Source organism: Nannobrachium achirus (assembly GCF_963921795.1).
Source record: "Nannobrachium achirus genome assembly, chromosome: 15".
Lineage (NCBI taxonomy): Eukaryota > Metazoa > Chordata > Actinopteri > Myctophiformes > Myctophidae > Nannobrachium > Nannobrachium achirus.
The window spans coordinates 41676392-41702712 of NC_137822.1; the positions used below are offsets into that span (position 1 = coordinate 41676392).

Below are 26321 nucleotides of genomic sequence, written 5' to 3' on the forward strand. Positions count from 1 at the left end.
CCATATAAATGCTTCTAAAACATACCTGAGAATGGTTGATTAGAATCCACACCAAGGTTTATAATCCATATATCCAGGCTATAATATTTTGTTTTGTAATGGTATGTTAGTCCACAAGCAGATTGGCGCCAGGCGGTCCTTTGCAAAGGGGGGTCCCTGGTCGCCTTTCTAACGGAACCAATAGGGGGTCCGCGGGCCCAACGCTTCGCTCCCCAGAGCAGTGGGAACACGATAATCAACTCTTACACAACGTTGTAAAATCAATCAATAAAACCGCCCGATTACATAAAGTTCACACAACACAATCCAGTTGTGTCAGAGACAAGTGAAGTGGTCCCTGGAAGGGGGTCCGTCCTCTACCCTGGTCTCCAGCCAACACTTCTCAGGTGGTGGTCCGTGGACCAACCGCTCCCCACAAAAAGCAAGTGATCAACTAGTGTCGATAAGCCTCGTTAGCAAAGACGTGCAGCAGACTGAGCAGAGATGTTTAGCAGGGCAGTGCAGAGGATTTTTTTAGGGGCAGGGGGAGACATTTTTCTAACATGTCCTAGAATGTGAAAATAGCAGATCTACTAGCTCTACAAGCTCTCAATGTGTCACAGAGCGATGTGTTGAGCTTGTAGAGCTTGTATATCTGCTATTTTCGAAAAAATATATGTTAGAAAAAAGACTCATGCCCCCTTTGATGTCTATTTGTGTGTGTGCACCTGTACAGATCAAAAACCATCCGAGACACATAGAGACAGAGAGAAAGCGCCCCCAAGTGGGGGCTCACATAAATACTCACATTATACTGCAATATAGTATGTGAAATTGCTGAGTGTATGGTCAGACATAGCCAATAAAAATATGTTTCTCTGCATTTTTCTAAACAGAAAATTCAAAAAAAATAAAGAGCAACATTTCTTTTGCAAGTTCCTGACAGTGTGCAGGTCCTTTTCTTTAATGTCATTGTCAGAGATCTCCTTCTGAACATACTGTATGCACTTTGAAAGTTTTGCAAGGAACCAGTGTTACACCATGACGTTACACGTCCCCAGCTAAATGATGGAGAGTTGGTAACCAAATGGACCCGTCCCTTATACTTGTAGATCTTTAACTCTTGAGAGCATAAAATGCCCTAACTTAGGAATCTGCATTACTTAATTTACAAGAAGTCCTGAATGTAGAAGAATTGTTATTTTGATCTGTTATATCTCCTACAGCAGGGGTTCCCAAACTCTTTTGTCTCAGGGCACCCCATAAATATCTTTTGAATCCGAGGCACCCCTACATTATACTTTTCTCTCCCAGCACCTTATATTTATAGCATATCGTCATTGTCGGGTGGAAACCTTGTATGTCCAAAACCGTTAGACGCACACATTTGAAACTTGGAGATACAAGGTTTCTGCCCGACAGTGACGATATTTTAGTGATTATGTTGCGAGGAAAACATTGAAATAATAGCCATTTTGGTTAGAACTGACTGAAAATAACTTTGTACTTTTGTAATTCCAAATATATATTATCAAATGATCTTGCGGCACCCCTGGACTGCCGTCGCGGCACCCCAGGGTGCCCCGTCACCCACTTTGAAAACCCCTGTCCTACAGTACCAACATCAATACAGCATGCAATTGTGCACAAAATCTAAATCTCAAATGGTCCATGGCTCAAATGCAGAATAAATAATGGACCTTGGTATGAAAAGGGTTGAAAACCAAATGTCAGGGCATTGATTCCACATTATGGTGGCAGAGTAGTATAGCAATGTTGACTTTATGCTGTGCAATATAATGATTGCTATTCCATCCACCCTGAATCCACCGCTCCCCTGCGTGTACAGTGACTGACACATAGGCCTACTATCAGCATGGGTATCACACACTATAATTATTATATGATTTTATAGCCATGCCGCCCACACGTCTCAAAGCTTTGTAGTGGAAACTCGTGCCCCACCCTGAATCCATGCTTCTGCTGCATGCACACTGTCTGACTGTATACAGTACTATCACTGTACTCAGTGTTGCCATGTCTGCTTATTATAAGCTTATTATGTTCTGTATAGTCGCTTGTCAATAATATTTGTAGTTGCAGGTTGGAGCTTTTTGGTCTTTTTTCTGAAGTGTATTTTATTGCTTATTTGGGGCTTGCGTCCCAATATTGGTTGGTGGATCTCAAACATGTTCATGTCAAGGACCCCCATATTAATATACATTTGCCCACAGTCAATAAATTACATACAACATATCACTTAGCAAAATGGAAGCACACATAGGCCTATGGCGTGAGTGTGTGCCGCCCAAACTGTGGTAGGCCTATAGCCAAACTTTGGGTTGCTCCTTTTCGCACTTTCACACGCTTAGGGCACCTTACTAAATAGGCTATTTTGTGCAGGGACCCCTGTAATAAGTCATGGTATCAACTTATACAGTTGTGGCAAAAAGACGTTACCACAAAATAAAATACATCAACGTTATGTCCCTCCATCCTTCAAATATTTCAAAAATATTGCACATTTGTGCCTTTTTTCAGAGATTTATTTAGAAAATAGCTTCACAACGCGTTGCATCGCACCACGGTGTGAGCTTGTAGATTCTCTATTCTCAAATAGCCAATATATTTAGGTTTAAAGTACTCATGCAGTGATGTTACTAGGTTTTCAATGTAATGGGTCCCGGGACCCACAGGTGGTCATTCAAATGGGTCCCAGAAAGGTTTTATGAGTCCTCAATACAATGTTTTCGAGCGCTGTGAGCTTGTAGATCGGCTATTTTAAAAATGTTTGCCTATTTCTTATATTTATTTAACAATTTGGCTAATGTTTGAACTTAGAACTACTACAACTACTAAAACATGTGCCCCTAATGAATTCGGGCGCGCAAAATGGCGTCGGTGGAATCAAAACATTGACGTTTCTATCGCCTGTTTAAGACTTTCTACGTGGATTTTATTTGTGTTAACATAGGGTAAAGTAGGATGCTTTCACCCATGAACAATGGTGGTGTCTGTGGAATTTTAAAATGTTTTTCTTTTACCGCGACCCGGTAAATTATTTTAACATGGACTCCAATGGAGGCGCATCCCCGGGACCCCAGGACCATGAAATGAATGAGTCCCTGGGCGACTTGAATGAGTTTTTGATGCGGGATGCGCACGTAATGACATCACTGCTCATGTGGCCAATAGTCACTTCTTTTGGGCTTGTTTTCATATACCTGGGTGCTTATTATTGCTTAATAATGGCAACACTGGTGCCCCAGCCCTGCCTCCATGCTTCTGCTGCATGCATATTGTCTGCCTGCACATTCTGTACTATCAGGCTCAGCATCACTACACTGTCTGTCACTGTTGTTTTATAGCAACACTATCATTGCTGCTTCTCTTGGCCACTGGGGGAAATAAATAGATCCTGTAATATCAACAGGACTCACCTGATTCATTTAGGAAAAGTGGGAGGAAAAGTGCAGGCAGGTCTTATGTCTTGAGTCTTGACCATGGGTGATAATGTAGGCTACTGACTGCAGAGCTTCTCGGAGTGGGGTCCGGGGACCCCTATGGGCAGGGACGTGCTGGCCATTGGGGAAAGCAGGACAACTCCCGAACGGCCGGTTCATTCCCGGCCGGCCATTAGAAAAAAAAAAGAAAAAAAAAATGTCGGCCTTATTTTGGGGGCTGGGCGGCCATTCCGGCCATTTCGGGCAGAAACCTCGTATCTCCAAGTTTCAAAGGTGTAATTTTTTTTCGCAAAGCAAAGCCCTGCTTCATCATACAAGGCCGTTGCAAAAAAATAAATAAACAGCAGATCTACAAGCACACAACGCCTCGTGGTGCGAGGCGTTGTGTGCTTGTAGAACGGCTGTTTTCACTAGTTTAAAACATTTTTAAAATGATAAATACAAAACAAACAGTTTTGGACATACAAGGTTTCCACCCAACAACGACGAAATATAACTCATGTTATAGTTCCACTGGCTTGTCACTTAAGTTGTCATGATCTGAAATGGATCTTTGAGTAGCAACAGCGCAATAGAGAGATCTCTCTATAGCGCACAATGAGGGCCTCTCCAACTCTTTTATTTCCCGGGCTGAATCAGGGGCCCAGCACGTCCCTGCCTATGGGGTTACAGGGAGGGGATATTCCAGCAGGGAGTTCCCAGCAAAAGTTGATAATATAGCATTATACTGAGTCCCCAGAAGTTCCTTTTTTCGCCACTAGGGGGAAATATAGCATCACAATCATGTCTGTCAACCACCAATCTGACAAGCCATCATCAAAGAAAGGGGAATGCCCACTCGGTCTGTCCCCCTGAGTCAGTAGCCAGCTACAGACTCTGTCTCGAGGGAATGGTCAACCACTAAATCCATTTAGCCCAGGGGTCTTCAACGTTTTCAGGCAGGGACCCCCAAACTGATGGGGAGATGGAGCAGGGACTCGTAGGGTGGGTGTGGCTATACTACAACATATACACATTATACAATTGTGTTTCATGTGTATAAACATACAATGTTATAGTGCATTCAATACTATGCTATTCAAATAATAATACATTCATATAGCCTATTCATGCTTTTATTTTAAACATGCATGTACAACTGGTAGTACCACTTATAAACATAGGCCTACGTTGTTAACTGAGATCCAGTGTCAATACTATCAAGCTATCAAAATCATTTAAGCTATTCAAAAGACAGAATCATGAAATCCGAATAATAATACAAAATAATCTTCTATTATGGGGATCCCTGGCACAACAAAACAAAACAAAAAAGGTAATAATAATTATAATGTTTTGTCACCCAGGCTAGAGTTTTACACACTGTCTGTCTGGATGTATGGATGTCATATCAGTCAGACAGTTTACTGTCAACAGTCAGGAGGAGGAGGAGTCAACAAGCCAAGTATCCCTCACTGTAGCGCCGCCCACAGTCACATTATCCAAGCATAGACTGTAGAAAAGGTATCCAAGCTACAAACCAACAAGATGAGCCCCGCCCTGAAGCTCGACGCACCAGGCACCACTGTGCTGCGTGCACAGTCCACACACACACACCACTATCAGCATCTGGACTAGTAGTGACTGAGACAGATCAGATCAGGCCATACCAGGGGGGCTGCACTGCAGCCTGCTTGCTTCACTAGTGTCTAAAAGTACACAGGCTTCCAGTTTTCTTTATCAGCCTCTGAACACTTCGTACCAAAAGTCCAATGTTCAGCGCTGTTGTGCCTCTCTGCGTGTTGGAGGAGGAGGAGGCAGTTAGCAGCCTGCAGCCTTCTTTCTTTCTCTCTGCACAGATCTAGCAGCAGGCTGCATGGATGCACGCTGGCTCTGATGAACTGAATAGTTGTTTTTTTGAGCGGGGTTAGGGATTTATTAGGCTGCAACACAACAAAACAAACAAACATGTCTGTAAATAACGCTGGGTTGTTCGTCAGTCCCTTCCACAGACCTCGGTGTCTGGCTGCTGCTGCCCCGGCAGGGAAATCCAAGCTCACCCACCCTGGCAAAGCTATCCTGGCAGGTAAGCAAGGACTTATAAAGTTTACTACTACAAACTGACTGTTCTTTATAACACTGATGGTTCCCAAACAGCGGGTCGCGACCGATTTGTGGGTTGCCCGCCGTGGACACATTTTTGTATGTCCCTTTTACTTTTTTATTCCTATACGTTTTGTTTTTCGTTGTTTGTATGATTGCAAAACAGTTTCAAACTACTATTTTTGGGTCCCAGCCAGGCAAACGTTTAATTTCTTTTTTTGGGGTCTTTGAGCTAAAAGGTTTGGCAACCACTGCTTTTAACTGTCGTTACTATGTAGCAATAACAACACATGTACAACAGTTTGCACTCTTCCAAATAGTCTTGTTAGTATGGTGATGTGATCTTTATTGTCTTTCTATAACTGTCCTGTCCGAACATAATAATATCACATCTATAAGCATATATTAGGCTGTTTTCGTGACTCAGTGCAGACAGTGTGTTCTCGTGATGTTAGCTCTTTTGCTATCATTTTTGGTGCTGGAACTCAGCTGATCATTCTCAGTCAGGCTTTAACTTAACACAATTAAAAACCAGTGTAGGCTACATTTCTAATGAGACAGTTATAACCTACAGTTTTAACGGTGTGTTTGTGTGTATGCCATATTTGTGTGTCATCAGGAGGAACTAAATAGTACTCTATACTATACAGGAAGTTATTGAAGGGGAGTCTCTAGTTTTAAGATGGAATCTTGTGTTACTGCATTTTGCCCTGCAGCAGTTACTCTGTTATGCTGTTACTTTAGTACAGCGTGTACTGGCCTATAGGGTGTTTTCTGAACATGTCTCTTTAAATGCATTAGAATGAGCTGAACTCTTCTTAAAGCTGCACTGTGTTCTGTAACTTCCCTGCACTGTGTAACTTTCCTCCTATTCTACCGTGGTTTTTAACCTGGTTTACTGCAGAAAGTGCTTTTTATCATTGACCTATAGTAGATCCTGCCCATGCTTGCTCAGGGGATAAGTTGACTCTTGACCCTCATGTCACAATTCTTGTCAGATCCTGTGTCTAGGTGAGACATGACCTTTGACATGCTCTGAACGTCTCAATAGAAGAGCAGAGAGACAAAATACAACCACCCCAATTAAATGATATAGGTTATATGGCATTAACACATTCTATCATACAGATTTTATGAGTTTATGTTGCATTAACATACTCTACCATACATATTGTATAAGTTAAATTGTAATAACACAGATTGGACAACATTACATTGTATTCATAAATAAAAAGTCACACAGTGCTGCTTTAACCATGCAGGTGCTGCTGAAGCCTATTGATTGACCAGTCTCATCAATCAATGACAGGCTTTTGATCTCTTTGTGTGGGCAACAAAATCCTTATTTTAGAAAAGCAAAAACAAACAATAACACAAACACAGTTTACTATTATGTTAACATGATCGAAATTCAAACACCACCCCCTCCATGTAAAGGTATTTTGCTAATGATTCCTCAGTAAGAGGATTGAACACTGCAGTGCTTTTCAGCTCCGGTCCGTGAACCACCATGACCAAGCACATTGCTCTGTCTGACCTCAGCACACCCACCGTGCACTTTCACCTGCAGCACGCGCACGCACACACACACACACACACACACACACACACACACACACACACACACACACACACACACACAAAGCAAGTTGATCCACTGAACTGTCATGTCGGATTCATAGTTGGTCGCGTGCCGTGTTGTTGCACACCTAAAGTAATAGATCTGCCATGTGTTGTGTGCTTGTGGAATTGCTACTATTTAAAAGCTACACAACACCAGTGTGCAACCAAGTATAAACAAGGCTGTGTTCTTCTCAGTTCTGTAAAGCACAAGAAGACACCATCAGGGCTGTCACTGTCAAAATTACAAATGTGAGTGCTTTTTGGCATTGAACACGCCATGACACACAGTTTTTGTTTGGTCACAAAGTGATGTGTTGTAAGCCGGTAGATGTAGCTTGTAAAACGTTTGAAGATGTATGAATTCTCTTCAACATGAAAATGATTATGACAATTATGCAAAATAATCATGGTTATCTTCTAAAAATAATTGCGATTAGGCGATTACATAATGTAATAATTGTGACAGGCCTAGACACCATGAACTGTAAATAACACAGCCTCACACACACACACACACACACACACACACACACACACACACACACACACACACACACACACACACACACACACACACACACTTAATGACCAATGACCATGAGTTTGGTTGGCTCTCACTGACTCACTCGTGACTATATCAGAGATCAGCATCGTTTTTTTTATGTATTCACTGTATTTATAAAGTTTTAATTTGGAGCTTACCCTTAGAGATCTTTTGATTCTCCTTTGCGGTGGAAAACTAGTGCACAGCATATCTCAGGACTGTTTTGATGCTTGAGATTCCGTGTATCTCCACTGAGTTTGGAAAGTCTGCTTTCAACTTTTGTGCCCCGCATATCTTACAGCAGTGGTTTTCAAGATTTTTCATTTCAAGATCCATTATTTATTCAGCATTTGATGATATTTAGACCCTCAGACCCAAAACTTAAATATTTTGTTATCGTTGGATAAGATGTTGTTACCATAGGAGAGATGACACTGCAGGCAAACCTTGAACAAAATAACAATTTTTCTACATTCTCTAATTGTGTAGATCTCTTGTAAATTAAGAAATGCAGACTTTGGTCACAAGACCATAAGCTATAAGTGTGATCAATTGTAACCAAATGGACCCTCAAGGATCCATTTTGTTCAATTTTTTGTTCAAAGTTATATTGTATTAAAATACTCTACCATACAGCTTGTATGGATCTAAGGTTCCATTTGGTTTTGGTTTCATTTTACGTTCTCAAAAGTTAAAGATCTGTAAGGATCCATTTGATTACCTACTCTGAATCATTTAGCTGGGGACCACCTGGAACCCCCTCAAGGACCACTGGTTGAAAACCACTGCCTTAAATTGTTTGCCTAAGTACACCTCTTTTATTCCCTATAGGTCACTTTCAGTCGGATACACAGTATCACCTTTGGTCAATCTAAATGGCACCCGTCTTAATTGATGATGTTGAATTGAATGTGACGTAGTGTTCTTTTCAATCATGTTATTTTTCTATTTATTTTAAATTCATATTCATATTGTTTGTGCTTTTCTCAGACTTGTAATCTCGACACCACCTGGAAAAGAGGGTCTCAGCCCCTCTGTGTGTTTTCTGATAATTAAATAAAAGGTTGAAATGAGATGAAACATTTACATGGGATTAGCTCCTGTTAGTCAGTTACCCATCAGTCATACAGTATATTCATTTAAGTTATTACAATGAGATGCATCTCTTTCCCCCAGCTTAGGAATGAAGTTACAAAATGAAGGCTTTGGATTGGACAGGTGACGACATGCTCTGTGTGTCAGGGCTTTTATTCGTTTGGCTTATAATAAGCCATTTTCTAACCAAAGGAATGCTGTGGTTGTCAGTTTGTCACCCGTGTTTCAAAACTGACCATGATCTCTTGGCACCAAACATGTTTTTTTTTTTTTGCTGTGACTTGACTGAAGAAAATGTGTTTGTTTGTTTGTTTTGCTTGTACTGGACCCGATTCTATAAATGTATTCTAAATCCCACTACGTTTTTTGAAAAACACATGTTTCTATGTGAGTGGTTCTCAAACCTTTTCATGTCAAGGACCCCCAGAATTGTGTGTATTTGGCCGCCGACCCCCATCTCGAAATATCATGTATCAGGGAGGGACCCCCAGAAGTAATTTGGGTTACAAATATGTTCGCTTTAAAAAATATATATTTCAAAAATAGCAGATCTACAAGCTCACAGTGCGGCACTCAAGCTGTGAGCTTGTAGATCTGCTATTTTCTAAATATATCATTTTTAAAGCGAACATTTGTAACCCAAATTACTTCTGGGGGTCCCTTTTTTGATTGAGTATTTTATTAGGCAAAAGTGGAGAACAGAACAAGTATAGTCAATACATTAAAAGAATGTAGTACAGTACAAGTACAGTTAAAACACCCTGCCTAAAAGGAGCATCCCAAATAAGTCCTTTACATAAGTCCTTTTGTATCCCCTCATACATAATATTTCGAGATGGGGATATTTTTTTTGTAGTTAAAGCATAACATAATGGTTAAAGTGGTTCCGTTTTTCAAAGAATCCTAAACATTTGACTTGTTGGACTATTGGCCTGACCCTGCATGTTGTTGTGGTGTGCAGTGATGTGTTGGATGGCTCTGCATGACTCTGAAGCGTGCAGTCTCAGCTTGAAACATTTGGTGTACTGTAGACAATGACAATGCATGTTTTTACAGTATGCAAGTTTAACACAAGGTAATACTCAAATTAATTGAAAAAGTAATCTAGGATCATACAGTTAGGTAAACCAAGACCCATAAGGGTTCATTTGGTTTCTAACTATCCTTTATCTGGGGACCCCCTGGAACTTCCTCAAGGACCCCTGCAGTGGGTCCCTGGACCCCACTTCGAGAACCACTGAACTAATGAACCTGGCAAGGCTAGGTAGGGTAAGCGCTACGGGCTACTACGGGCATACTGTAGTAGTCATATTTCAACATCTTAGTTGAACTGTAACTATAGTACTGTATGTGTTATGCCACTAAGGCAGTGTTTTGAAGCTACACAGTGACAGTACAGCCCTCTGGAAGCGGACCAGGGGGGAGTATCACCATGTGGGCAGAATCACTCGCTCAGCAGCTCAGCCAATCATGCGCTGCCGTTGTGTTTGCAGTTGAAACACCAGATGTGTCAACCCACTGGTTCTTAAGGTGGAACCGATCTGTTGTAGAGGAATAGTATCGGACATTCTGTTCTCCTATGGTTTATACATTGCAGTCCATTCATGTTTAACATTTTAGATTAAACACGTTTTCAACAAAACAAAAAGGATATTGATTGAAATATTACATATTTTGTATACCATAGCTGTGGTGTAATACACAGTGCACAAGGCATGTAAACACCAAAGGGCAAGTCAGTCTCAACAAGGCACACCTGTACTCACATCTGTGAAAAATAGACTCTAGGCATGCATGGGTCTTCAACAGGGGGTCCGGGACCACTAGGGCATCCTCAGAGTCACCACAGGGTGGGGCCTCCAAATCTTGGAACCTTTATTTTTAATTTTTTAACATTAACCTGTTCTTGGTGTGTAGAGGAAAAAAAAGAGCAGACCAAGTACAGTGCCAAAGGTCTAGTTTACTAAGTAACACTGATGACAGTGCTGCTGTCAAAAACAGATCATCTGTGAACAATGAGATTCCTTTTTTGCCATGGACATACAAAATGAGTGGACAATAATAATATTACCCAAAACACACAAAGAGCTAGCCCTGAATGACCATAACAAGTCTTTAACTCTGACAATGCACAAATGGAACCAAATGGACCTGATAGGGTCCATTTGGTTCCATTTGTACACAGTCAGAGTTAAGAGGAAACTTGCGAATAAAGTATGTGAGGACCACTAGTACTAGTACTATTACAGTATGCCATGTTGTCATAGTAAGTAAGTGTCATACATATTCTGAAGAAAACCTGGAGACTTGACTTTCAGTAAAGTCTCATGATCCAAATAAGAACATTATTGTGTAAAACCAAAAAATCTAAAAATTTGCCACAGACTAGACCAGGGGTTTTCAAAGTGGGTGACGGGGCACCCTGGGGTGCCGTGACGGCAGTCCAGGGGTGCCGCGAGATAATTTGATAATATTTGGAATTTATTTGGACAATTAAAAACAACTATTTAGGATAATCTTAAACTCGAATTTTAAATCTTCAGTCAGTCATAACCAAAATAGCCATTATCTCAAAGCCAAAAAGGTTTGGGAACCCCTGGACTAGACCAAGCCTTTCTCACGGACACATTTTGTCCATGTACGGACACATTGATGCTTGTGTGTGTGTCCTGCTGGGTCTGTGAATGTGATGTGTTTTATGTGCTGTTCCAGGTGGTCTTGCAGGAGGCATAGAGATCTGCATCACCTTCCCCACAGAGTACGTCAAGACACAGCTGCAGCTGGACGAGAAGGCCAACCCTCCCAAATATAAAGGCGTTGGTGAGTCTGCTTCTGTCAGCATTCTGTCCTGCTAGCCAGTGACGCCGCTACCATGACGCGCATGACACAGTGTGCTTCGGACATGATACTGCTGAAGGCCACCAAAAAATGAATGAAGAAACATAACCAAGCCAATCATCATCATAAATTAATAATAACTAATATGTATTTGCTCCGCTTAAAAGTAATCACCAAAATGTGTTGCAATGGCCCTGCTGTTACCGATGGCTTACTTCTAACCCGGTTTTCTTCTACTAATCTGCCATTACAATATGATACGATTTGATTGATTGATTGATTGATTGATTGATTGAATACTGTGTTAAGGGTCATTCCCACCGGGAAAGTCCTGGGGGCTTGTTTCCATTTTGGTCTTATCTATTCAATTCAACAACATGACATACAATAAATACCACGATCATAACTGTCATCAACAATTTCAAACACTATTATGCACAAAAGAGATTATTATCCCCTTCGCTTGATTAAACCCATTAGAACCCAGGAAAGTATCATTTTAGATTTTAGATATATAGCAACATATGTTTTTCAGAACATTCTTAGCAGATCTGCTATTTTCACCATTTTAAAATCATTTCTTTTAAATGATAAATACAAAACGGGGCATACAAGGTCTTCTTAAAGGGGTTAATTGAGCTGGCCATGACCATGTTTGACCTCTTCCCCTAGTCCCCATCTGGCATTTAGCATCTAGACCTACTACCTACTGTACTGTATGTGTGAATCACTAATGCACATCCCCTGCATATAGACCTATTACCTTTCCTACTGTACTGTACCGGTATGTGTGAATCACTAATGCACATCCCCAGCATAGACCTACTACCTACTGTACTGTATGTGAATCACTAATGCACATCCCCAGCATAGACCTACTACCTACTGTACTGTATGTGAATCACTAATGCACATCCCCAGCATAGACCTACTACCTACTGTACTGTATGTGAATCACTAATGCACATCCCCAGCATAGACCTACTACCTACTGTACTGTATGTGAATCACTAATGCACATCCCCAGCATAGACCTACTACCTACTGTACTGTATGTGAATCACTAATGCACATCCCCAGCATAGACCTACTACCTATTGTACTGTATGTGTGAATCACTAATGCACATCCCCAGTGTGAATGAACCATTGTGCAGGTGCACTGACCCACTTTCTAACTGTTATCTGTCAGCAGCGAGCCGCTGGACTTTGGTATGTCTGTCTGATGCCTCTGTGCTTTCATCTCAGTGCACAGTTTATACCATTTACACCAGTGGTTCTTAACCAGTGGTCCGGGGACCACCAGTGGTCCTTGGGGTGGGTTCCAGGTGGTCCCCAGCTAAATGATGGGAGAGTTTGTAAATGACACTTATGGATCTCTAACGCTTACGGTCCATTTGGTTTCATTTTACGCTCTCAAGAGTTAAATTATTATTCAACACCTGCATTACTTAATTTACAAGAAGTCTACACAATTACAGAATGTAGAATACAGCACTTTTAAAAAGCAAGTTTACAAAGTGCTTCAAATCACAAAACCCCAACAACAGTGTGGGGGAAGAAAAACTAAACAAAATAAATCATGAACAAAAGCACAGACAAATTCAGTTGAAACAATACCAACAGCAAAAAAAAAAAAAAAAAAAAGATAAAATAGTCCATCAACCAGTACTCTAGCTAATCAGTCCTATGGCACCACATCAATACAGCATGGAATTGTGGACACAATCCTATCCAACGATAACAAAAACATATTCAAAATTTTGGATCTCAGATGATAGATCTCATAAATAAATAATGGACCTTGATGTGAAAAGGGTGGAAAACCACTGATTTAGACCATAGCCCATTTTTTTAAATATAACCCAAGTTTTCTGAAGTATTCAAAAAGAAATGTAAGAAAATTCATGTTGCTAATAGACAGCTAAATGACACAGATGCTTTCCCGAATTGAAGGGTATAACATTAACAACGTACATGCTTTCCAGTTTATTGGGGCTACCTACCACAGACACTATTATACTGTATTTCAGATATTTGAGAGCTATAATAAAATATCCCTAGATGTTTCCTTCATACCTGTCCTATGCTTCAGGTCACTCTTAACAACCCATTCTGTGCCCCAGAGATTAACGGATTAAAATGTCCAGAGTGCCTCTCGCTGGCCCCATTAACGGCCTGTCTCTTATTTTGAAGGCCAGAAGTCCATAGCGTTAACACTTCCGGTCTGACGTCATCGCGTCATGACGTCATGACGCTCGTCGTCCACGTGGTGTTGTGTAATGGCGGAACGGAGCTTTTTTTATTAGCGATCATCTATTGCCATCCTCCCACTTGAAAGTGTTGTTTTGAGATAATGGACATTAAAGATGAGATTCCCAGTCTGCCTCAATGTTATGGGATTACTATTTTGTGCTCGTGGATCCGTGATGATGAGAAATCAGTGACGGAGATCGGCTCGGAACCTTCCGCCATTGTACCCGGTAGGATAACCGCCGTTACAGTAATATATTACTTTTCGCGAGTATACTCGGGATCGGCACTCAGGCTACTCGAGTACTTTTCACGAGTATTCTAGGGAATGGCACTAAATCGGATAAGACAACAAATAGACTTGTGAATGATATACTGGAAGTTAACCTAGTTAATAGGTCAATGTAGTACATGTTAACATACTTTTCTTGTGATTGATGATACAAAATGTAGGCTACAACAACCAATAAGGTGCGGCAATAAATATTTTGATCACAAAATGATTAAGGGCCAAGATAAGGAGCTGATCCCCTTGTGATTCTATTAGTACCTGTCCCTTTTCACCTGAGGACACAGTACAGCTGGGGGCAAAGATCATCAACACATTTATCCCATTTAGAACGGGTACACATTATTAAATTATCGTAATTTTATGCTTTAACTATTGAAAAATAGCAGATATACAAGCTCACAGCGCGGCACCGAGTGCCGCGCTGTGAGCTTGTAGATCTGCTATTTTTGAAAAATTGTGAAAATTAGAATGTTGACCCGATTCTATAAGTGTCTTTTGAATCCTTCTAAGGTTTTTTGAAAAACCTATGTTTCCATGTCAGCAATCTGGCCAGCCATCGTCAAAGAAAAGGTCCTTTTCACTTAACTGTAGCTCAGTTAGTCTGTTCTTGAGAGACTACTATGTCAGTGGTTCTCAAACCTTTTCATGTGAAGGACCCCCACAATGATATGTATTTGGCCACGGACCCCCATCTCAAAATATTCAGTTCCAGGGACCACCCAGAAGCAAAATTTGAGTTACAAACGTTTGCTTTGAATGTACATACCGGTATATTCAAAGATTTTCACGACTTTTTCAAAAATAGCAGATCTACAAGCTCGCAGCGCGGCACTCGGTGCCGCGCTGTGAGCTTGTATATCTGCTATTTTTCACTGGTTAAAGCATTCAATAATTCTAGGCCTAAATGGGTTAATGATCTCGCCCCAGCTCCTGTCTTACTTTATATTACCTCCTATTCTCTCGCCTCACTCTGACCTTTCTTATATTGCTGTGTGTCTCTCCTCCAGGTCTGTGTGAAGCAGACCCTTTCTTATCCTGCTGTGTGTCTCTCCTCCAGGTCTGTGTGAAGCAGACCCTTTCTTATCCTGCTGTGTGTCTCTCCTCCAGGTGACTGTGTGAAGCAGACCGTAAAGGGTCATGGGGTGCTGGGTCTCTACAGGGGCCTGAGCTCTCTGGTGTATGGCTCCATACCAAAGGCAGCTGTCAGGTACATACACACATACACACTTAGTAGGTCTGCAATTCCTAATCAATTAAATTGATTCAAATCAATTACTAAACTTTTTATTATCAATCTTTTATCAGCAACGAATCACAGCTGTTTTTAGTAACCAATCGTGGCTGTTTTTCCAATTTAACACTTAAACTCAGCGCTAGCTTTGTGTATTTTATTATGAGTTGTAGGCTAATCAGCAGCTGAGCAAAATTGTATCCATGGGTTTCCAACGCCCCATAGTGCATTGCGCAGACGTTGTACCGAGCTTCCGGCGCCGCAGCCGAGTGTGATTTACAAGCTCACAACGGGCTGCATCTGCGACGCGACGTGAGCTTGTATGTCTGCTGTTAAACCGGAAGTGTGGTCCAAATAATCTCCAGTAAACTCCCGCGGAAACAGGTGGATAGCATATACTTTTGAATGAATTATTAATCTAGACAATCTATAATTGTCTTTATTGTTAGTTAGAACATGCCTAAAACAACCTAAATCTTAAATTCCTTAAAGGAGTAGTTCACCCCCCAAATGACTTTTTTTCTATTGATTAGTTATGCCATGGAGAGTAGAGTTCAATAATATTTTTTGGTTTTTGTCACATTCCTAAGACAAAAATGTGATAACAATAAATTTACCCCCATTCATTTCCCGGAATCAATGGGGGTAAATTTACTCAAATCAAATTTTTGTCTTAGGAATGTGACAAAAACCAAAAAATATTATTGAACTCTACTCTCCATGGCATGAGTAATCAATAGAAAAAAAGTAATTTTGGGGGTGAACTATCCAATTATTCGATTAATTGTTTCCATGATCACCTGATTAGTCGATTATGTAAATAATCGTTAGTTGCAGCCCTAGCACTAAATGGCTGTCCATACTGACCACCAAACCTTTCGTCGGAAAGGTCCGGTTTAACTATAAAATTACAACACTCGCAACTTCTGAACAGGATTACCGCAAATTTCAAAAAGCTGCAGGTTGGAAAGCTGCATCTTGCCGACGAAAAGTTCGGTGGTGGTCGGAGACAGTATGGACAGCCCTTTACACATACCTGTTGGCTCTGTTTTGTCATTTTTAAATCTCTCTCTCGTATGATCTTCCATGTCTTTGTCAGGTTTGGAGTGTTTGAGTTCTTTGCCAATAAGATGCGTGATGAGAACGGTAAACTGGACAGCACCCGGGGCATGCTGTGTGGTCTGGGGGCCGGCGTGGCCGAGGCTGTGGTGGTGGTCTGCCCCATGGAGACCGTCAAGGTACAGTTCAATATCATAATACTGTGGTGGTGGTCTGTCCCATGGTAGTCTGGCGTGGCCACACTGTTGACTCCCGCGATTTGCAAATGCTCCCGTCATACAGTCTGGGGCTGTCTGATGATGAGTATGCGATAACACGGAAGTGAAGCCTCCTCCCCACTTCCGTTTCGTTTTTAACACATCGGATGCCCACGTTAATTCAGGGTTTACCCTCACAGGGGCCCATCGTCTCCATGGCAACACGTCATTTACGTACCTTCGCGTCGTGGGAAAAGTATCCGTAATACGTTGAGTAAATGTAATCCAAGTATGTCCAGTTTATTTTCACGATGATCTTTTCTTTCAGTCAGGACAGCTTTTTACCAATCTTGGGCCACAGCGTGTGTATCACGGGCGGTAGAAAGGGTCGCGTTTTGAACATGGTGATTGAAAAAGCTAGACCAGGAGAGGAATCCGCCATGTTACGTTACCTCCGCAGCGTCACTGGGAAAATGATAAGAGTAAATGTAATCCACGGATGTCCTGTTTATTTTTACGATAAAGTTTTCTTTCAGTCAGGACATCTTTTTATCAAACCTGGGCCACAGCGTTTGTGTCACGGTAGGTAGAAAGGACCGCGCATTGAACATGGTGATTGAAAAAGCTAGACTAGGAGAAGAATCCGCCATGTTACGTGTATCTCCGCCGAGACTCCGTTACTGGGTAAATACTAGTATCCATGATTACATACGAGTCGTCTTAGCCTGCGAGGGGACGATAGAGTGCAGCGCAGGATAGGAACAGAAGCTTGTGATTGGCTGCAGGGGGACTGCACATCCTGGTCACATGTACCGCGCTGCATTTTGGGAAATGTAGTGTTTTTCCCATATTGTTGGCGTTTGATCACCGTGGTAGAGCCTTCATTGCGGTAGCAATGTACAGTAACTACAGTATTGTAAAACGCGTCAAACGCGTCGTGGGAACTGGGGCTGGGCATCCAGAGACATCAAAGAGATTGGCGTGTAGACACCACGTGGGCACCCGATGTGTTAACATCGCGCACATTTATCCTAATATAAATAAAAATCATCTAAGCATAATTAGCTTGTTGCTAGGCAGAAATGAAATGTAAAAATATATTTTCATGAACGGAAATGCCAGCTTCCATTACTCGCCGTTCAGGAGCTGTAGTTCCAGACTCTATATAGCATTCGGAGATTGTGAAATAGTTGTCTGGCTAGCGCGAGACTAGTCCCATCGAGACCGTCAAGGTCAGTTCGAGTTCACAGTAGGGATGGTACGATATGAAAATTTCATGTTACGATTATTGTGACCAAAGACACTGTGATTTACGATATTATCATGATAATCCCCTTGTTTTTAGTCGTATTCTTTTGAGTAAAATTTAATTTTTTAGCAATCTGAAATGTTTTAGATTTAGTCTAGTTTAAGTCGACTGAATATCATGAGATTTCAGTCAACTAATTCTACAGTTGATTTTGTCGACTAAAATGTATGTTGGCGGGCTTTGTCTTGATGGTATCGTAATGATGGATTTTAACACTTGGTTGCATGCTGAAAATAGCTTGTAGATCTGCTATTTTCAGAGCGCAACACCCCAGCGCGACCCAACACAAAATGACTTGTCTCTTAGTTCTACTGGATCTCTTCTCCACTAGTCCCGCCCTAACATTTTGTCAAATTTGTATTTGTTGACAAAATTGTCAATATATTTAGTCTTAGGTTTAGTCATCATGGCTTAGTTTCATCATGTTGGTTTTATTTAGTTTTCGTCAGTGAAAAAAGTAGCCGACGAACATTTTTCGTTTTAATTTTAGTCGACAAAATTAACATTTTCTCCATATTCTAATCTTTTGTGTGTGTGTGTGTGTGTGTGTGTGTGTGTGTGTGTGTGTGTGTGTGTGTGTGTGTGTGTGTTTTGTCAATTAACGTTTTTTTTTTTTTTTTCATTTTTTTTTTGTATTTTTTTTTTAGGTAAAATTCATTCATGACCAGACATCAGCAAACCCAAAGTACAAGGGATTCTTCCATGGAGTGAAGGAGATTATTAGAACTCAGGGTAAGGAAGGGCTCTTCAGTTGTGTATGTTGTCAGTTCATTTACTGTAAACCAGCACATATCATATCATATCATATCATATCATATCATGTCATATCATGTCATGTCATGTCATGTCATATCATATCATATCATATCATATCATATCATATCCCTGGAGCGCTTCTTGGTTATTATTGTATCATCGTACATGCTTTCATATCTTGAGGATGACTCACATTGGCTTGCATTATAGATGGTTCAGATCAGATCTATTTTATGTCACCTAAAGTAAACCTGTTTTCATTCAATTTCAATTGTTACATTCTGTAAACTTGTGCTGTTGTAACTGCTCCGATGCAGGACTGAAGGGGACGTACCAGGGTTTGGGTTACAGTAAATGACATTGTTACAGTGCTGTTCTAACTGATGGGTTAGGGTTGAATGACATTGTTACAGTGCTGTTCTAACTGATGCGTCCCATGCAGGGCTGAAGGGGACATATCAGGGTTAGGGTTAAATGACATTGTTACAGTGCTGTTGTAACTGCTCCCCCTGCAGGGCTGAAGGGGACGTACCAGGGTCTGACAGCCACAGTCCTGAAGCAAGGCTCCAACCAGGCCATCCGCTTCTATGTCATGACTGGACTGAGGAACTGGTACAAAGGTGTGTGTTGTGCCAGGCTATAACCTAAGTGGTTAAATGTACACATTAACATGAATCCAACACATTAATAGACAAGATAATGTGTAAAACAGATAAACATAGATTTACGCAACAGTGATGATACATGTTGTAAAACAAATCTATGAAGCTATCTATGAAATTCATTAAAAAAAAAGTTTAATCTGTGAAACAATGTTATACAATATGTATTGAGGGGTCCCTGTTTCATCTCTATCTCTCAGCTAAGGGGTCCTTGACCCGAACAAAAGGTTGAAGACCCCTGCTATAGCATGTTCAACACATTCATCCTCAACTCGATAACGTAATTTTCTATGTGTGGATCATTCAGGTGACGATCCCAACAAGGCTCTCAATCCCTTGATAACTGGAACGTTTGGAGCCATCGCTGGAGCTGCCAGTGTGTTTGGAAACACTCCCCTGGACGTCATCAAGACTAGGATGCAGGTACAGTGGGACACTTCACTCCTTCTGAGCCACACAATTAACTTGTGTTCTGAGGAGGGAAGCTGGGCGGGGAGGATGATATTTGTAACTACACGTACTAGGCTACTACAGGCTGGAGGGGTTTGATGGATTGATTGAAGACTTTATTAGAGGTTTGCTTAGGAAAAGGTACAGTTTCATGACACTGGTACAAGGTCAACTAAAAGGAGATCCAAGAAAGCCTTTCGGCTTATTTACATTCTTTAACTCATATAACATCGAATGACAGACAGATGGAACACCGTACTATGCAGAGGATATCATCAATAGCAAAAAGAGAAGAAAAACACAGTTGTAAAACAAAAAAAAAAAAAAAAAATAGAAGAAGAAAACAAAAATATATATATATATATTTAAAGGGGGAGGTAAATATAGGCTTTGTCTATTACCATTTTTGAGTTGCAGCCGCCTGTAAGTGACTTTTCAGACCACCAGAGGCAGCTAAGAAGTTTAGCTGCCTCTGGTGTTGTAATTGTGGACATCCTTGATGTTTTGGAAGTATTCTGTCAGGTACATGGGTGCTGTACCTGTTAGTGGGGAGTGTTTGGCCCCTACTGGGGCTCCTCCTCACTAGCAGGTGCTGTTGTGAGGATACAACAGCAGTGAACAATACACAGAAATAACGACTAAAACAATTGGGGAGAAAAATAAGTAAAAATCTAAAAAAAAACTGTGTTACGAAATTGTTAACACGTTTGTTTGTCATTCAACAGGGCCTTGAAGCTCACAAGTACAAAAGCACGCTGGACTGTGCCATGAAGATCATGAAGCATGAAGGACCTGTTGCGTAAGTTCTTCTGCCATGTGTATTGTGTTTGGAGGTAGTAGTAGTAGTGCATTCAGGTGAAGAAAAAAAACACAAACAACTGCCGTTTCAGGAACATACAAATGCATTATCCCATTTAGACTTGAGGCCAAAACTTCCAATACAAAAGAATGGTGTTGCTATACTGAATACAGTATTGTCTCTTTTGGGAGGAGTCCGAGCTTGTGGATCTGCTACTTTTGATGCTTCTGTGTGACATAGTATGATCAAGTAGGGCAGGGTTCCCCAATTAGCCAGTAGCTATGCCCCTCCCAAAAAGCTGTTGTCCAATGCTAGCTTAGAATAACTTCCTGCTTGCCAAGGTTTGCCTTGGCAACAGCCTTGGCAAGCTGCCGGTTGCTAAGCTAGCATTGGACAAAAGCTTTTTTCGGGAGGTGCATAGCTACTGGCTAATCAGTTTTCCCCAAGGGACGAATTCTGTCTAGGGTACCAAGCCGAGGGCCACAACATTGCAGGGGGGGCGACGGTGGCGTTCCCGCTACTCCAGCGACAGTTCAGATACTGTCGTTGTCGGGTGAAAATCTTGTATGCCAAAAACCGTTTGTTTTGCATTTATCATTTTAAAAATGATTTAAACTACAACGCCTCGCGGTGCGAGGCGTTGTGTGCTTATAGATCGTCTGTTTTCACTACTTTTGTGCGACGGCCTTGTATGATTTGCGAAAGAACTTACAAATTTGGATACAAGATTTCCACCCGACAACGACGATATACTAGTGTTGTTGCTGCTCTTATACCACCATTATTACTGGGGTTGGTGTGGGCCAGACAGTAGCCCCCCGCGGGCCGCAAATGGCCCGCGGGCCGCCTATTGGGGAACCCTGAAGTAGGGCATTAATTTACAAAAAAACAAATAAAGTTTAGAATATGGAGATAAGAGGTTTCTGACCCGACAGCAACAATGTATTGCAACAACAAAAATGTCTGAGGTGTTCCCAGCTTGATAGGTATAACAATGTAAAGGTGTAACAAGTCTAATAACCCATGAATGGAATGGACAAATCCTAGTGTACAGTACAGTATGTCAATAGCCCAAAGGACATACGCTCTCTTCTTCCTCTGACCCATGCAGCTTCTACAAAGGTACCGTGCCTCGACTGGGTCGCGTGTGCATGGACGTGGCCATCGTCTTCATCATTTACGAGGAAGTCGTGAAGGTCCTCAACAAGGTCTGGATAACGGATTGAGATGGACTCCCCCCGGGCCCCCCCAGGGATGAGTACTCAAGCTGAGGACGGGAACCTCCAACAGCCAAGTCCCAAACCTGTCTCCTCAGGTTAACAACAACAACGCTACTCTTTATAGGTTGTAATATCTACCTCCATAACAACTAACGTTTGAGTTGATTCATTTGCTGTAGATCTCCTTTATTTTGTATTTTGAAGCCAGCCACTTTATCAAGTCTAATCAATATCTGTGGAACAGGTAAACATAGGAGCAGAGATTGCAACGTTAATTGTTTACGCCTTACCCTCGCTCTCATCTTGTGATTCCTAATAAGAGGACGTTCCTTTTAGCGCTCAGGGAAGGGAACGAAGGATTCGTTTCACCAGAGCCAGCCTTCTACAGAAAGTGCTTTGATCTCTTGTTGTACATAGTTAATAATAATAATATTAATAATAATAATAATAATAATACATAATACAACATTTCCAACTTAATGTGAGGTACAGTAGCTAATGTTGTTCACAGATTATACTTGAAACGAGAGAAGAGAGAGTCAACGGACAAATTATTTTAAGGACCATTTATTTTGTATAATATGCAAGTATAGCAGATTCATAAAACAAAGAAATTATATGCTTTATCGATGATAATAGAAGTGTGATCGTTTGTTGATTTCTATCAACGGATGCAATTGAAACCTATGAATGCCTTACGTACGTACCCTACGTACATTTCACGTTCGCATTCACCAAGCATTTATTGAGATTGTATTTTGAATAGAGATTATGGAATATTTGTCAAGCTAATCGACAGAGTTGAGATTGTAGAGATGCTGATGAAAAGGTGATTGCGTTTTCCAGTCGCAGAAATGCATTAAAGCCTGATTTATTGGTAGTTGTGCGCAGGTGTCGCTCACGTCCCCACATCTACAAGCTCAGCACATTGTGAGCTTGTAGATCAGGCTTTCGTTTAAAGGCATCGTTCACGCCCAAAATAGTTTGTTTTTTTCGCATTCCTAAGACACTTTGTGTCTCCATTACGGAACAAAGTAGGAACTTTGTGTCTCCATAGGGAACCGCTGCTAAGTCATCAAATTACTGGCTTAGGAATGCGACAAAAAACAAAACGTATCCATGAATTCAAGTCTCCATGGTGTGAGTAATCGATATGTGAACTATCAGTTTAAGGTAGTCTCCTGTACAAGTGCCTACTCTATGCATTCGTATAATTAATTTACAAAGCCTTCTATGGATTAAATGAGGTAATTTGAATAAGTTGAATGTACATTGTCCAAGGTATAGCCTACACGATTCTATAGCACCTTCAGATGTTTAATGCAAGACATAATCTGCAGTATTTCTGAATATTACTTTTACTTTAATATAATTAACATTTTCATGGGATTTCCGCTTTGTAACGTTTCTTTCTTTTTTATGTCTTAAAGAAAATGTCAAGAATGGTGCTTTTTCCTTCTGTTAGAGGTGTTGGGTTTTGGAGGTTGAGGCTTTTATTGCAGATTTCCAAAAAAATCTTTTTGGAAAAATAGTTTTTAAGCAAAAGTAATTCGCCTAAACATGAATTGCCTTTTATTCCGTTACTTTTAATGATTGTGGACCACTTTTAATTGCCTTCTCATAATGAAAAAGCAAAAGATCCATTCCAGGATTGTGTTTAGTTAAAAAGAAAAAAAGGCAATCCAATGTTGATTTGCCAAATTAAATAAAAGATGCTTCTCCAAGAATGTGTTCTGAGAGATTAATGCCATAGCTGAATGAGCAACAAACCTGTTCTGCCTCGGTCATCAAGCTGAGGATGTTTATGTGCCTTCTGTTAGCCTTAACGACTGTTTGCAGACGACAGCACTATGAGTCTGACAGGATGCTGTCACTAATACTGTACACACTCACTAATAAAACATGGATGACATGGACAACAATAATTGGTCTTTACTCATTTTTTGCAAGCTTATGATGTTGAAACGTGAGTGTTCTGCTTTTGCTTAATTTTTTTTTATCATTATTTGAATTACACTTAAAGCATCAGCCTTCACAGGGTATTTGTTCACAGTTTGTGTATTAGTATTGGTACCAGAAGGTGGAACATTTTGTGAAACTGGCAAAGCTTCTAATGTTCTGTAACTGTAATCAACACTAACATCAGCTCCTTGCACAGGCCTTCATATCAGGATTTAGATGCACCCGACCCCTGGCTTAGAGCAGCTTGAGACACAAAAGAGAAATTAGACATCCGCCCAGGACCCAAACTAGTGATAATAGCAGATCTACAAGCTCTCAACACATCTCTTCGCATTGTGTTGCAAGCCTGTAGATCGTCTATTTTCACTATTATAATTTTTGATTGATGGAATTTCTTAGATGTGTTTATTTGTTTTAAAATGTATACAGTTATTGAAAAATAATAAGACTATTTTGAAATATATGTATTTTTTCAAATGTAGGAAAAGACAATTGGATTTGGATTGGATTTTTTACTGGAGTCCTGACGCATAGAAATTGGTCAGTGACAGTAAAAAGGCTTACAGAGGCTGACCTGAGCTATCCATGGTCCTGAACACACCTGACCTGAGCTGTCCATGCCACAGTTCTGGACCTGAACACACCTGACCTGAGGAGCTAGCCATGGTGCTGAAAGAAGTGCTGATTTATAGCTTTTGATTTTGTGTATAAGCAAAATGTTAAAACACACTGGTCGACGCGACTCCACACTAATAACCCTGGGGCATGAACTACTTGTGTCAAACATATTGACCAATCAAAATAATATAATATAATATTATTTATGTATCTATTGTTGACATTCATTAATTTAGATTTGTCTAAAAAACCCTGTCGTGACCTAGCTGTGACCTTTAATGACAAAGCATGCCGTTTTCCTGTTGTAGAGATACTTCAAACAGCCACATGATGGCAGTGTTCAACCTGGAAATACACATTGTTCGTGAGAACGCATCCTTCAATAAAGGACATTTGTTGACAAATATCAATATCAAAATTTGCTGGAAATATTTTATGGTCATGTGGTGGTATAATTAAACTTTATGTTGGCATGGCACACTGACTATCTAGACAGGTTTAATCACTGCCTGGCACACTGGCATAAGAGACAGAGGATTCTATTTTGGTTTAAAATAACATTTATTTAAAAAGACAATGAGTCAATTAAAATCAAGTCCCCTCACATCTGTATGCAAATGCAAATTAAACCCTGTACACAGTTCTACTTTTATTCTTTCAAACTCTGAACTCTAGTGGGGAAGGAGTCTGGGAGAGATAGTTATTGTGTCTAATGATTGAGTGTAATGATCATTACAATGTCCTGACGAAGGAAGAAATAAGGTTTATATGTTATGGACAATCAAAATCTGCTGGAAATATTTTATGCGTATGTGGTGTCGAATTTAAAGGCATAGTTCACCACGAAAAATACTTTTTCTATCGATTGCTCACCCCATGGAGACTTGAATACATAGCTTTGTTGCATTCCTAAGCCAATAATTTGAGGAGACTCTTTGTGTCTCCATAGGGAACCACTGCTGCTGGTCATCAAATTATTGGTTTAGGAATGCGACAAAAAGAAGTCTCCATGGGATGAGCAATAGAACACAAGTAATGATTTGGGTGAACTATCCCTTTAAACCTAATGTTGGCTTTCTGACAATCTAGAGAAAGGTTTCCAGCTATTTCAAAAAGGTTGACAACCCCTGCTTTAATATTTTGTGGCACTACTTTACTTTCCACCATCACTGAGGTGATGACAACCTATGAGGCTCATTCATTCCATTCATTCCAACGATCCTCCCTCCACGCGTGTATCTATTCTGCATCTAGCTTGAGGCAAGAAGACCCACATTCAGAGTGAAGATTTTTAACTCAAATATTTGCTTCTGGGGGTCCCTGACTCCCTGGAACTAAACATTTTAGGTTGGGGGTCCGCGGCCAAATACATATCATTTCGGGGGTCCTTGACATGACGAAGTTTGAGAACCACATTGATATATAGCAAGCAACATAATGTTTTTAAGAAAACTGTCAGGACTTCTTGGATAGAAGAATCGGCCTATATCACAGCGTCTGGGTCTCAAACTTTGTCATGTAAATGACCCCCAAAACATATATGTATTTGGCCGCGGACCCCCCATCTCAATCCCACCTCCAAAACCAAAGATTTTAGTTATAAAAATGTTCACTCTGACTTTGGGGTCTTTCTTGCCTTAAGCTAGATGCAGAATAGACACAAGCCTCCTCCCTCCACACTAATAGTGGACCTCGGTGCTTGCCGTACCTTATATTTCATGTTGATGTCAGCTGAGCTGCTCTAGTCTAGAGGTCTACTCTACAGTCTGTCTGTCCTGACTGGGACCAGGGATATAAACATGCTAACCTCTTAGCCTTTAGCTCGTCTTTTAAACTATCTTTTATAACAGATAAAACATGTCGTCTTTCACCGGAGGAGGAGGAGTAGG

At 40.8% G+C, this 26321-nt stretch overlaps 1 protein-coding gene across 1 annotated transcript; it reads left to right on the top strand.

The window, feature by feature from the left end:
• Positions 1-5181: 5181 nt before the first annotated feature.
• On the top strand, positions 5182-23777 carry slc25a1b (slc25a1 solute carrier family 25 member 1b). The gene is made up of 9 exons (XM_080743230.1): positions 5182-5508; positions 11500-11607; positions 15277-15376; positions 16500-16638; positions 18613-18697; positions 19237-19341; positions 19691-19806; positions 20559-20632; positions 21744-23777. Exons 1-9 carry the CDS (start codon positions 5391-5393, stop codon positions 21856-21858), a joined length of 960 nt encoding a protein of 319 aa, XP_080599356.1. The 5' UTR covers positions 5182-5390; the 3' UTR covers positions 21859-23777.
• Positions 23778-26321: the final 2544 nt, after the last annotated feature.